At 44.5% G+C, this 13,950-nt stretch overlaps 1 protein-coding gene across 8 annotated transcripts in view; it reads left to right on the forward strand.

The window, feature by feature from the left end:
- Positions 1-13,950, forward strand: part of LOC122895870 (transport and Golgi organization protein 1 homolog) — a 99,776-nt gene that overhangs the window by 43,410 nt on the left and 42,416 nt on the right. For 4 of the 8 annotated variants that reach the window (XM_044233634.1, XM_044233629.1, XM_044233635.1 and 1 more), the window contains exons 1-7: positions 3,436-3,485; positions 5,932-6,063; positions 11,138-11,159; positions 11,943-12,022; positions 12,673-12,783; positions 13,277-13,340; positions 13,506-13,644. In XM_044233634.1, coding sequence (XP_044089569.1) covers positions 3,444-3,485; positions 5,932-6,063; positions 11,138-11,159; positions 11,943-12,022; positions 12,673-12,783; positions 13,277-13,340; positions 13,506-13,644 — 590 coding nt within the window. In that variant the 5' untranslated portion in view covers positions 3,436-3,443. Of the gene's footprint in view, positions 1-1,346; positions 1,493-3,435; positions 3,486-5,931; positions 6,064-11,137; positions 11,160-11,942; positions 12,023-12,251; positions 12,327-12,672; positions 12,784-13,276; positions 13,341-13,505; positions 13,645-13,950 lie in introns of those variants that run through there. The other 4 variants (XM_044233632.1, XM_044233631.1, XM_044233633.1 and 1 more) reach the window with 2 other exon arrangements.

Below are 13,950 nucleotides of genomic sequence, written 5' to 3' on the forward strand. Positions count from 1 at the left end.
TTGTATTCAGCTTCCACTGCAATATGAGTATAAGTTAGGAATTAGAAAACTGTGTGGTAATAACTTAAGCTTAAACTACGTATACCTTATGATTCCGCATCTCTACTCCTAGATATTTATCTATCATAAAATCCCTACAAGTATTCAGCAACAAACATGTACAATAATGTTTATAGCAACTTTATTCATGTTATCCCAGATTGGAAACAATTCCATTCTCTCACCAAAAGTAGAGTGGAGAAGTCCATTTTAGGTATGTTCATAGAATGGGATTCTACATAATGATGAAGGATGAACTATTGATACAGACAATGACATGTGTAAATCTCACAGGCTTATTTGGAGAGAAAGAACTCAGACACAAAGACGTACAGACCGAATGACTCCATTTGTCTCAGTGAGCAGGGAAAATCGATCTATGGTTTTAGAAGTCAGAATAATGGTTGTTGATGGCAAGAGACGAAAAGGTAAAACTTAGACCCGTTAGAGGGAAAGGCAAGTGAATTATCAGAAAGAGAAAGTAAGAAAACAGTCCCACGTACAATTGGATAAAATAGAATAAAACACCTAGGAATCTAATTAACCAAGGAGGTAAAAGACCTCTATACTGAAAACTACCAGACACTGCTACAAGAAATCAAAGAAGACCCAAACAAATGAAAACACAGTCCATGCTCAGGGGTTGGAAGAATTACCATGGTTAAAATGTCCCTACTATCCCCAAACAATCTATAGATTCAATGCAATTCCTATGAAAGTTCTAATGGCGTGTCATGCGTCCTCTTTCCTGGATGGGAGCAGTGCCTTGGTGTGAGCTTTCTGCTCTAAACCACGTGAATCATCCCGTGATCCTGCAACCTTGTTCCAGGGCCGGCTGGTGAGTGTGGCAAGATCCTCTCTCTGACCATCGACACCACAGGAGTCCCTGAAACGCTCACACTTGGATGGGGTAAATGCAGGGTCAGATGCAAACATGCTAATCTAATGGGGACAAGTATGCAGAATTCGCATAAATTTTCAAGATAAATGTTAAGAGTTCCATTAGGTTTCAGGTCAAAGGAAGCTGCTTGAGTCACGCCCCAGAGCTAGTGCAAAGCTAAATATTCACCCTCCTCCCTGAGCAGAGGAAGCGAGGCGAGATACTCTGGGGAGCATGCGAGTGTTGTATGTCTCAGCACGGAGTGTGCATTCTTCATGTTTGGGGCCTATGACAGAGCCAGGTCCGAGGTATAGTTTTCCTGCAGTCCAGGGGTAGATGGGATCCTCCAAAACATGAGACCTGAGGGCCTGGGTCTCTTGACCTGGGCAGCTTCTCAGAAACCAGAAAAGAGCCATTGATCCTGCAGGAACCGCATCGGGCGCACGGAGGTGGAGAAAGCCCTGAGCGAACATCCGGCGTGGCAGGATCAGCTGTGAGGAGCAGCCAGGACCTGAATGGAAGGAGTTAAGGAGGACACAGAGGTCCTTGTGTCTGTTGTTGGCACTAATGCAGGTATGGGGATGCCTTGGAGGGAGGCTCAGGGGACATACATGTGCATTTACACCGTGTGGTCAGCAGAGGGCAGTGTGGCCTCACCCGTGTGTGTGGCCTCACCAGTGTGTGTATGTGTATGCGTGTGCGTGTGTGTGTGTGTGTGTGTGCACGCGCCTGATGGTTTGCCATCAAGAGCTGTATCTTAGGTATGCTCTGTAGACTGCGTTGAGTTGCTGTGAGAAGGCTGGAACCTCCTACTCTGGTTGTGTATTTGTTTGTTTTTGCCGTTTGGTCCTCCTTTGCTTTCTCCTTTGTTCAGCCAGTGGCTCTGGGCCGGGAGTGTGGAAAGGAAGGAGAGAGCACCCAGAAGAGGGAAGAGGGACCTGGGTTGGAGGGAGCAAACAGGAAGGATGGCCAAAGTTCCAGAGAGGACCTGTCGTTGGGATGGCCCGTGGTGGGGTATCAGGGGAGAAGGGGCTTTGTATCAACGAGGTCACCTGTGGCATCCATGTTGAGGTACTAGGGGCAAAGGCAGCTGATTGGTGGAGAGATCAAAAGGGTTCTAGGTTGCTAAGGAAACGTTCAAACAGGGGAAGGTTTGGTGGAAGTTGGATTCTTCATACCAACTGCTCCTGAGAATTTACTTTACCTGCTAATTTGTCCTGCTGACCTCGTGCTTTACTAACCTGCTGACCTCCTAACCTTTGTGAACCCTGCTCCTTCCCCTTGAATACTTAATCTGACCCTGACACTGTCCTTGACCCCCTTCTTCTCCTGACCAAGGCTTTCCCCATCCTACCCCCTATTTCCTCCCTATTACCATCCTTAATTACCACCCTCTCCCCTCCCCACCCCTCCCTAACCCTCCCACTCTTCCCTCCCCTGCCCCCCATCTTCACCTCCTCCCTGGGGCCACAGTGCCCCTTAAAAGGACAAGAACATGATGGTGCAAAGGCTACTCTTCTGGCTCCTCATGTTCCCATATCCCAGTTCCCCAAACCCAAATGTGAGTAAACATGACACTTCAGTGGTGTCTTCCTTCTTCTTATTTTTTGAAATAGGATTTCTTTGAGCAGAAGAAGGGGCACAGGTGATGGGGAATGGCGCGGGCGGGGAGGGAAAGACAGAATCCCAAACCAGTTGTGCATAGAGCCCAGAGCCCAAAGAGGGGCTCAATTTCAGGACCATGAGATTATGACTTGATCCAAACCAAGACTTGGTCACTTAACTGACTGAGCTACTAGTGGTGTCTTCCTTCTGACTGGGTTCCTTCACATGGTGGTTTCATAACAGCTTTTTCATGGGGTTCCTGATGGGAACCTCAGAAGAATGATAGTTCTTCCTGAAGACCGGGCACAACAGGGAAGGTTTTTCAGTCAGCCTTAAGGGGTTTTGGCCACAGCCATTTCCATCATGTTACGGGTCCTGTCTGTGCTCCTTGGTCCAAGAAGAGCCGCTTTTGTAGGATGGAAACCTGAACACCCCAGGTTTATAGTGTCAAGAGGAAGGATTTGTGAAGATATGAAAGCCATTGAGCTCTTTGTCCTAAATAGGGGGCTTGTTGATATGTACATTCTATCTCATTACATTGTTTTTGACATTGTCAGAACTCTAATTTAATAGGAGCTAGAGGTGTTAGATGAGCCCCTGGAAGCCCAATGATGATCCTGCTTCAAGCCTGGTTGTCGCCCTCGACCCGCAAGGACGACAAGAAGCCCCGGTTCAGATGTATCTTCTCTGTCTTTATTTCCGCAAGCCTACACACTTATATACGTTTACATGACCAATCAGTGAACAAGGTGACCAATAAGGGGCCAAACAATGGGGAGAGCCAATGAGAGTCCTGTTACTATCCTGATTAAATTTGAAACAGCCAATGACTATGTCCTCCTTTAGGCGATCTTCACCAGAACCTTCTTTGTTTACTTGCAGCATATTTTGCTGGCAGTGAGCCAAGCGCCATCTTGTAATGGCGGGGATTTTCCCGGCTGGAGGCGGTCCCCAACACCTGGTAAATTCAGGGTCCATCTTCTGTATAGTTGGTTTTCCTATCAGCACATTGTTTATATTTGTCATGTTTGACAGCCCTGGGTATCTGAAGCTTTGGTGTTGGGACTAGAGTGTTAAAAAGTGAAAGGTCCTTTGTGCTCTGTGCTTCTGGGTTTGTTGACTTTCAGCAGCTTCTGAACCAGCCCTCTCCTTCTGGTCTTGGAGGCTGTCCCCAGGGACCATGTGTCCCTCCTGGTCCATGGAGACCTGAGAATCCCAGAAGACACTAAGGGACCGCATCCTGCTGGGATATATTCACAGGAACATCACTAGGAGTGATGTGATCAGGGAGTGAATGAGTTGTTGTTCTTTCTTCGGCCAAGTTTGTGCAGAGTGTGTTGGTTTCCCCAAGATAAGAAGGTTCTGGATATCCTTAGGATTGTCCAAATATAAAGAAATAAGTGGTTCCCAGCATGAATATTTCACTCTATGATGAAAAAGTAAAACCTGTAACCCCAGGAGAGAGAGAGAGAGAGAGAGAGATAACAGTTATGGGACACCCCTGGAAATCAGTAGACTTCTTTAGATCTGCTTGTACCAGATTATGAAACAGGGGTCCGGAAGTGTCATTGTTCAAGAAGGACCCTTTCATTGAGGCAGACCTATCCCATGTGAAGATCTCTAGTCAAAATAGGCTTCATTCTGTTTCACTGGAGTCTTCAGAAGAGGGAATTTCTTGGTCGTCTTGATTTCAATTATTCCCTTCTACATAGGCCGCATCTCATGGATCTGTTCACCTTTCTCATTCTACCCCATCTCTGAACTCTTGCCTAAAAGAACTGCTCTTGCGTTTCCCACCTCCACCTGCTCATGGCCGCTGTCGAGAACCTAGTGTTTTTGGCCCCACTGGCTGTCATCTAGTGCAGATTCAGCTACTCGTATCAGCATCCAGACAGCTGCCAGATGTACTGAGTGCCCACGACGGGGCGCGTTTTACATTCCTGACAAGATGGCCTCTGTCTCTTGTGCATTTGATACCCATGATCAACCATTGTCTGACAGCTGCTGCTCTCTTTCAGACAGTGGATGTTCAAAGACAGTGTACGTTTCCCGCTAGCACACATTTCTCTGACCTCAGCTGTGTGGGCTGAAGGGGAAATTGTTACATATTTCAGGAGCTCCTTTCTAGAGAGGTGTGTGTCCACAAAATTCAAGCTTGGTGTGAACTAGTAAGAATTGCATTGTTAGTGTCTTTTAACCTGTAGTACTTCTAAATCTAGTTTTTGTAAAATGATGTGTTCCTTCCTTGGTGTTCATATCCAGGAATACTGTATTCTTTTAGAATTCCCGGGCACCTGGGTGGTTCAAGCAGTTAAGTGTCTGCCTTGGGCTTGGGTCAGGATCCTAGGGTCCTGGGATTGAGCCCTGGTTGGGCTCCCTGCTCAGCTGGCAGTCTGCTGCTCAGTCTCCCTCTGCCCTTCCCCCCTCTGTCTCTCAAAGAAATAAATACATTCTTTAATACTTTCTCTCTTTAAAGAGTTAAATTTTATAGCTTTTATTGCCCGATTTAATTACAATACTAAGCAATAGGAACAGGACTTCCTTTCATCGGCGTTTTGGAGATCCTAAATGTCACAGATAACCTTAGAGCACACATGATCACCTGATTATGCAAATCGTTATGTACTTCAGGAATCGGACATCTTGGACTGTGACTCATAAGCAATGTGAGCATTGAAAGAAAACATTAATGTTTTCAGAAACTAAGCAATAACTCTAATATAATTTTTACTGGAAAATAATTACATATCATATTAAAGAGCAGCCTCCCTTTTCTGTCACGAATGTCCTAATCTATAAACATCTGTCCATATAACATGCTCCTTTGTACCTCTAGTACATTATATTCATGCTTTCTCTCATTCTTCCATAAATTTTGGGTGTAGTTTTGGAAACGTACCAAAGGAGTTTATCCAGCTCCTTCATGGATGTGCAGTAGAAGTCACTGACTTCTTACCTATTCTAAGTTTACATTGACTTTTCTTGTGTATTTTATGTTGGCTTATCCATTCTCAAGTTCTGTTAGCCATAGAAACAAATTTGCAATGTGCTTGTAGGTAGAGTAAGATCTCTTAAGATTTGTCTATTAGATTTTGCCTACAGCTTCAGTGTGTTATAATGTATATGTGATGACAACATCTTTTCAAAGGATACTGTTTGTTGATATTGAACATAGGTAAGCAACAAGGAAACCATCACCGTGGTAAGATGATAAACACACGTATCACTCCCCAGAGTTTGCCCCAGCTCCTTGGTCATCCCTCTGTGCGCCTTCTCCTCCAGGAGGAGGTAGGTGAGAGGTATGCTTACCTCCTGGAGGCCGGTTGAGGGTTTGTAAAGTAGATTCTTTGTGACAGATACACAGTAAATGTCTTTGAGATTCCTCATTGTCTCAAATGGTATTTCAGCTTGTCCTTTCCTTGCCTGACCATTTCTGTGTTGGCCCTGATGTGATTGAAGTTCTGTGGAAGCTTCTCATTATAACTGCCTGCTTGGGAACCTGTGCCTTTCTCATTTACCTGTGGAGAACCATCCTCGCTGTAAGTATAGTAATGTACCTTGTGTACTTTCATTCATAAATAAGCAGAAAATTTTATAGTCACTGGATATTTTTATGTCCATTCAGTACTACAGATTTCCCTCTAATATGTCCATTTTGATGATCACCTAGATTGATGTAGTTTTAAATTTCTATTGAAGTGTCTTCTTGATCCATATGTTCTTTTTTTTTTTTTTAAGTTCAAGCATAATCGTCAAACAGTGTAATGTGAGTTTCAGGTGTACAACATGACTCCACAATCCTGTACATTTCTCAGTGCTCGCCACAAGAAGTGGACTCTTCTTCCCCTTCCCCTCTTTCCCCCGTCCCTCCACCCACCTTCCCTCCCCACCTTGTCTTCTTTAGAAGTGTGCTGTTGAATCTCCGGTTTTGGGCCATTCTCCAGCTCTCTGTGTTCTCAATCTCTAGTTTGAGTCATCTGTGGTCTGCGAGCATTGTTTCCTGTAGTTTCGATTCCTTTGGTGGTTCTCATGTGTTGTATGGCCCCGACTATGGCCTCTCTCAGTGACTGTTCCACGTGAGCTTGAGAAGAGTGTCTATACCTCGTCGTTGAATCATGTATTCTGCCGAGGTCAGTGGATGCAGCGGATGGGTGATGCTCGCCAGTGCACCTGTGTTCTCATGTTATTTGTGTATCTCTGGGTCTGTCAATGACTGATAAGAGGGTTTTGAATTCTCCAGCTGTAGGAATGGATTCATCTGTTCCCACCAGCAATATTTTCCGTTTCTGCTTCATGTGCTCTGATACTCTGTTGTTGATGCATGCACATTAGAAATTGTTGTGTCCTTTTGGAGAAATGGACAATGGAGAAATGGAGACCCCTTCATCATTGAAATAATGCCCGTCGTTATTCCTGATGGTTTTCCTTACTTACTCTGAGGTGTGTTTTGAAGGATCCTTTCACTGGCAAAAGGTTTCTAGTTCGATGTTTCTTTCAACAGTGTACACATTTCATCCTTCTTCATGGCATCTTTTCTGAAAAGAAGTGCGATGTCGTTCTTATCTGTCTTCCTCTGGAGTAAGGTGTTACTGCTCCCCTCTCCCCCTTCCCCTACCCACTCCCAGCCCCTGCTCCAGATTTGCAGAACTGTTTCTTTGTCTTTAATGATCTGTAGCTGAATATTCTATAACAGACATTATTGGTGCTTTTTGTTCATTGTTTGTGTGTGTGTGTTTGTGTTTCTCCTGCTTTTTTTTTTTAATGATTTAATTTATTTATTTGACAGGCAGAGAGGCAGGCAGAGAGAGATGAGCAGAGAGCCCGATGTGGGGCTCAATCCCAGGACCCTGGGATAATGACCTGAGCCGAAGGCAGCGGCTTTAACCCACTGAGCCACCCAGGCGCCCTATTAATCCTGCTTTTGATGTTTTATTTCCCTGGATCTTGATTTGGAAACTCCATTAATTTCAGAAAATCCTCTGTCATTATTGCTTCAAATATCTCTCTGTCCTCACTCCTATAGGAATAGGAATTCCTATTATGTGTGTGTTACACATTTTGCAGTGACCTACCAGTCTTGGATTTTCTGTGCTGTCTTTGTAATTTTTGTCATTGTGTTGCTTTTTTTATTATTAATAATTTTTTAAAATTTATTTGACAGAGAGAGATCACAAGTAGGCAAAGAGGCAGGAAGAGAGAGAGAGAGAGGAGGAAGCTGGCTCCCCGTCGAGGAGGGAGCCCAATGTGGGAGTTGATCCCAAGACCCTGAGATCATGACCTGAGCTAAAGGCAGAGACTCAACCCACTGAGCCACTCAGGCGCCCTTTCTGTTTCCTTTTTGGAAGTTTTTACTGGATATTCTTTCCTGTCAATGATTCTTTGCTCTGGTTTATTTTGAGCCTCTTCATGAAGCCAGCACAAGCACTCTTGATTTATTGGTGGTGTTGTCTAGAATCATGTTACAGTCTTAGAGTTTCATATCTATGCTTACATGTACCACCTCTTTTTCCTCTTGTGCACTTTTCCCTTAGATGGAGTATCCTACATGGAAGGGACTTTAAAGCCCCAGCCGGCTAACCCATCCCTTCTGCCACAAGAAGTGTGATTCTCGTGCTTGCTCTCATGGTTTTTACCTGTAGCATGTCTTGTAGGGTTGTGTTGAAAGCAAGATACTGTGTCCTGGTAAAGGAACTGAGGTAGGGTGTTAGGGTGAGGTTTTCTGCTCCTCTGACTCAGGGTTAGACTGAGGAATTCATCGGTGAGGCAGGGAGAGATGGCACTGGAGTTGAGTATTTCCCTCACCTTTGTGGCTTAGTCTCTGGGAAACCCTGAGTTAGACTCTGGTGACATGATTTCACTTGAGGGCTGATCTTTCTAAGAAGGAAGAATGCTCGAGTTTCTTTCTCCATGGGAATACTCCTCCCTCTCCCTGTCAATGGAGAAAACTTCCCTTCAAAGAGAAAAGAAAAATATTATGTATTCGGTGTAGTCATCTACCTTTACACTTCCCCTGCCTCTGGGGTTGGTGACAAGGGCCAGGGTAGCTCAGAGGTTCCTAATCAACATGTGAAATTAAAGGAATAACTATGGTTGTCTGATTGCCCTGCCCTGATGCACTCTCCCCACCAACATTATGATGACTGGTTTGTGATAGCATGGTGATATTCCAAGATCCTGGCAAGATGTGGGGGTTGGCCTCAGCCTCTCATCATCCCGTAAAACTGTTGAATGGGGAAATATGTTCATGGTGCAAAATGAGGTCTTGCCTAGATGTTATTGAGCTCTAATAAGACCAGTGTCACTCGAGTCTGAATTGCCTGGCTCCCCTTTTTGGAAACATCCGCTGTCTTTCTGTGGTGGCTTATGCTTCATCTGTCATCATGGGCCACTCTATTTTCTCATTCGATAGCTTTTACTTCTTTTTGATGACATTCCATTTCTCATAGTCTGGGAGACTTCATAGCACCTGATGTGCTCTAACTGTGTGTGAATTCAGTAAACAGCCAACTCTTTGGAAAGTTTCAGGAAATCTTTCTAGAGAAGGAAAGAGTCATATCTTTGACACAGCTTTTGCTCCCTTGCCTTCCTGACTCTCTGCCTTCTTTTTTCCTTTCTTCCAGGACATTTTTTTTTAAGATTTTATTTATTTATTTGACAGACAGAGATCACAAGTAGGCAGAGAGGCAGGCAGAGAGAGAGGAGGAAGCAGGCTGCTGCTGAGCAGAGAGCCCGATGTGGGGCTTGATCCCAGGACTCTGGGATCATGACCCGAGCCGAAGGCAGAGGCCCCAACCCACTGAGCCAACCAGACACCCCCCAAGTTCCTTCCAGGACTTTACAATAGTCCCAGGTTCTATACTCCAGTGCAGATATTGTGTTGCAAAAAAGTTAAGGAAATATGCTAAGTGAAATAAGTCCAGTAGAGAAAGTCACTTATCATATGGTTTCACTAATTTGTGGAACATAAGGAATAGCATGTAGGATATTATGAGAAGGGAGAAGTAAACGAGTTAGGGGGGCAGAATCAGAGGGGGAGATGAACCATGAGAGACTATGGACTCTGGGAAGCAAGCTGAGGGTTTTAGAGGGGAGGGGTGTGGGGAGATGGGTGAGCCAGGTGATGGGTGATCCAGGTGATGGGTTAGGAGGGTACGTGTTGCATGGAGCGCTGGGTGTTATACACAACTGCGAATCCTAGAACACTGCACCAAAAACTGATGAGAGAGACACAGGACCAGAGCATGGGGACACAGCTAGATCTCGGGATGTCGCAGCACAGGGGACCTTCCTAAAGGAAAGCTCGAGAAGCATTCACAAAGGAAAGGAATCAAAAAACAGCTGGCTGATTTGGAATCCTGGCTTAGCCGGAACCCATACCCCACTCCCCAGCCTTCAGAAAGAAATGGCCTAGAAACTGGAGATCCAGCCCACCATACTGCAGGTTTGGTTCATGAACCACAGAGCAAAGCTCAGGAAAGCCAAACAGCAATTAGCTGGAATAGAAATCAAGACCAGCTCTTCCAAGGGACCCACGGATGCCCCTCCGCGTTTCCCCATGGTGCCTACCAAGCTTCCCTGGTTTATACAGATCACCGTATACCTTGCTTCCAACGCAGCATAGGCTCCAGTCTGAAGTTTCTCCCAGACCATTGTGTTGGCCACAAAATAGTGCATTCTGGGCGCTGCCAAGACCCCAACATCTATTCCCTTTGTGCCATTAGGGAATCTCAAATTCTTCCCACATGTTTTACTGCTAATTCTCTTGGCTCTTCATCTCCACAAAGAACTTAATGAGCGAAGCCAGACTCAAAAGGTCACACATACTGTAATGATTTGCGACGATTCCCATCTGGGAGATTCAAGAACCATGCAACATGGATGCATCCCAGAAACATGCCCCATGAAAGACAAAAAAGACACACAAACACCTGTAGGGTAGAATTGAGTGGAAAGAGGCACTCACCAAACTGACAGTGATGCGTATGTTCTGTGTTGTAATTAGCATGGCAGGAACCTGCACTAAATTCATCCAAGGACACAGAATAGCAATACTCTATTACATACACCACAAAAAGCAACCATGGGGCAGGCTGAAGGATCAGCCGTGGTGGTTATCATTTTGTGATCTATAAATGTACCACATCAACACACTGTACACGTTATACTTGTAGCTCAGTAAAGCTGGAGACAATGTTTAAATTCCATCTCAGTAAATATATACAATGAAAAAAAACCTAACACAAACTGCATGGTTACTAACATTAAACAAAAGCTAGGGAAATGGTGAAATAATGAATAAGTTGTAAATATCTGCATGATCCCTTGTCAAAATTGAATAGGTTGAACACTGATGCAATAGAATGTGAATAGATTTGGGACTCAAAAGGAAGTTATACACACTTGTGCTCTTTATCAGAAATGGATTGTGAACTATGATGACTTAATCAAGAAATTCCAATGTTGTCTTCTTTTTTAATCCTGTGAATTCCTTCTGCTAAGCAAAGTGATTATTTTAATATCTTTGGATTAAAAATTTGGTATCTAGCTGAACTATAGATTTTTACTTGTAATATGTTCTGAAATCCAGCCCATCTCTGTTTCTTCCTCTCTTAGGTAAAGCCTCGACAACATGAAGGTAAGATTTTCAGCTTCGGCTTTCTTCGCCAAAAATTTTCGGTACCAGTGTATGATGTGGGTATAATCTGATGAGGGATAAATATGGTGACTCCTGATGTCTCACTGACTTGTTAAGTCTTGCAAATGGTTCTCTTCCCCATGGGGAGTCTAAGTGACAATGTGGAGGGAGTTGCCCTGTCTAAGAGACCAGGAGGAGGAACACCTCGTGGGACTAGGGAGAATACAAGGTGTCATTTTGCAGAGAGATGTTTAGGAGGCAAGTGATGATCACAGCCTGAGGTCTGGAGGGAGTACTTTGTCATGAGCTGGCTCTTGGCGAAATGTCAAGAGGAGAAAGCTCTCTGAGTCTAGCAAACAGGCTACACTTGGAGAAGAAGGCAGATATTGCCTCACAGAGCACGTGTCATGGGAGAGGATCAAAGCATGGTTTTGAGTCGGAAGTGGAGGGAGCCTTTCCTGCCAAGGGAAAATGAATGGAATCGAATGTGTGCCAGCGGGGATAATGGATAGTGTCTGGGGCTCATGGATTGTGGTGATTCTGAGGTGCTGGCTGTTGATGGCCTGGGTGGCCGACAGGCGCTTTGGAAACCGTCGAATGCCGTTGTTCATCGCTGTGAGTTCTTGCTTTCTTCAGGCACAATGGGAATGCTAGCAAGTTAGTGACACCCACGTGTCAGAGAATGTGTCCCTGGTAGGATTATTCAATCCCACTAGGATTATTCAGTGTCGCTGGTTTTGCTAATTATCTTAAAATTCTTTTTTCTCCTTTCATTTCATTTAGACCAAATAAAGAGTAATATTAATCAGGTGCAAAGGGAAATCAAGGAAATTGAAAAAACCATAGCCAGTTGGGAGGAGAAGGTATGTGTGCCCTTTCAAATATTTTTTGTGATTTCATTTTGGTTCCCTCCTCCTCGGCTAGTTCATTCGATTGATCTAGTTCATGGGATCCAGAGTGGTCCTTGAGTAAGAGAAGCTTGACAATGTAGAGGACTGCCTCTCTTCGAGAAAGGAGTTACACATTGTTCGATAGGATTCTCTAACATGATGCTATTTTGGGATTCTGATTCCTTTTTCCTATGCTTTACAGATCAGCAAAGCAAAGAAAGAAGCGCAAAGGAAGAGACAGCCTAAGGTTTCCCTTGGCGAAATAAATAAATGGAAAGTAAGAATCCTTTCTTTGCCCGGATTGTGTTCTAACAGTGGAAATAAAAATAATAATTACTCTTATTATTATTATTTCTAAGATTGATGGATTTGAGAGAAGGAAAGAGTGAGGGGAGGGGGCTTGAAGGAGAGAGAGAGAGAATCCCAAGCAGACACCATGTTGAGTGTGTAGCCTGCTGCAGGGATCAATCCCATGACCCTGAGATCAGGACTTGAGGCCAGTGAAAGCAGGAGTCAGACACTCCACAGACTGGACCATCCAGGTGCCACCCAAGCGCCCCAAGGAATGAGTCCTTGTTCCTCATTCAATACATATATATATATTTCCATATATTATCTTGAAGGAGAACATCAGAAAGGTGGAGGTCATCAATGAAAATTTGAAGGACACCCTTTGTCTTAAACAGGCTCTCTCAGAAGCTGTGAGAGCCAGAGATAACCAGACTGTGGATGTGGTAAGAGGTCGATGTTAGTTGTCCTAGAATGCTGCTCCGGAGGCTTTTGACTCTGTGGGGGAGGTGAGTGCAGTGTACCTGTGAGCTGTTTACGCAGTAGAGAGTGGGCGTCTGGGCACTGCAGCTTCTACTGAACAGCGAGCTGCGATTTCACTTGGGACCACCACGATGAGGTTTGCCACTTCAAGGTCTAGGAATATGGTTTATTTAACAGTTGGGTAATCTTCACATCATTCAGAGCTGCCCTCCACATTATGTAGAAAATCCCACAAAATATGTGAGTGATGAAGGGCGATAGCAAGTCCAATTATATAGTAGAAGATTTCTTTTAATATCTGTTCCACTGAGAAAGCCATTTGTGTGTTTTTTGAAATGAACCAGTTGTCTTACTTTCTCCTTATTCTATTTATGCCTCAAGGACTTTCTTTGTTGCCCTCTCTGATGCTGTCCTGCTAGGTGCCCTCATAGGTCTTTTCTTACATCTGTCTTAAAGGTCCAAGATGAATTGGATGATGAAGTGCTGAGAGCCGTCACATGCAAAAACCAAGAACTGAAAGGTATGTTGTTTATGGGGAAGAAATCTCCATAGGGTGGCAATGAGTTTGCATCAGGCAGGGAAAGAATTCCTTCCTGCCTTCACGGTCTTGCCCTTCTCCTTCCCCATCAAAACCAAGTTCTCAGGTCATGGCACAAACACACAAAAGGAAACTCATCCTTTACAGAGAGCGAAAGGTTCCTGGAAGACCGGTATAATGCCCTGAGTTCTCAGAAAACAGCTAAAGAAGCGGAATTGAACCTGCTAAGGAAGAAAGTGGATATGATGGTGGAGTTCAGTGAACAACAAAAACGGACTGCAGAAGAGTAAGCTCTTGCTGTGTTGTCATAAGTAACGTTGTATAAATTTATGTGGCGTCAAGTCTAGATAACTGTATTTGGAACTTCTGGAATTGGATCGTAGAGTACTTTTGCTAAATGCATTTTGTAGAATTGTGCCTGCCCTTTCTATTTTGATAGGTGTAGCCTGCATTTTCCTTTCTGTTCTGAGGAGTTGCGCCGGCAGATAGCAGCATTAATCACTTGGATGCTTGGATCCCCTCTGGGTCGGTCTACACTGTCCTTTCAGGTTCACTCTCCCCACGTGCTCTTACCGCTCCTGCATTAGGTCCC

The sequence above is a fragment of the Neovison vison genome, chromosome 14 (genome assembly GCF_020171115.1).
Source record: "Neovison vison isolate M4711 chromosome 14, ASM_NN_V1, whole genome shotgun sequence".
Lineage (NCBI taxonomy): Eukaryota > Metazoa > Chordata > Mammalia > Carnivora > Mustelidae > Neogale > Neogale vison.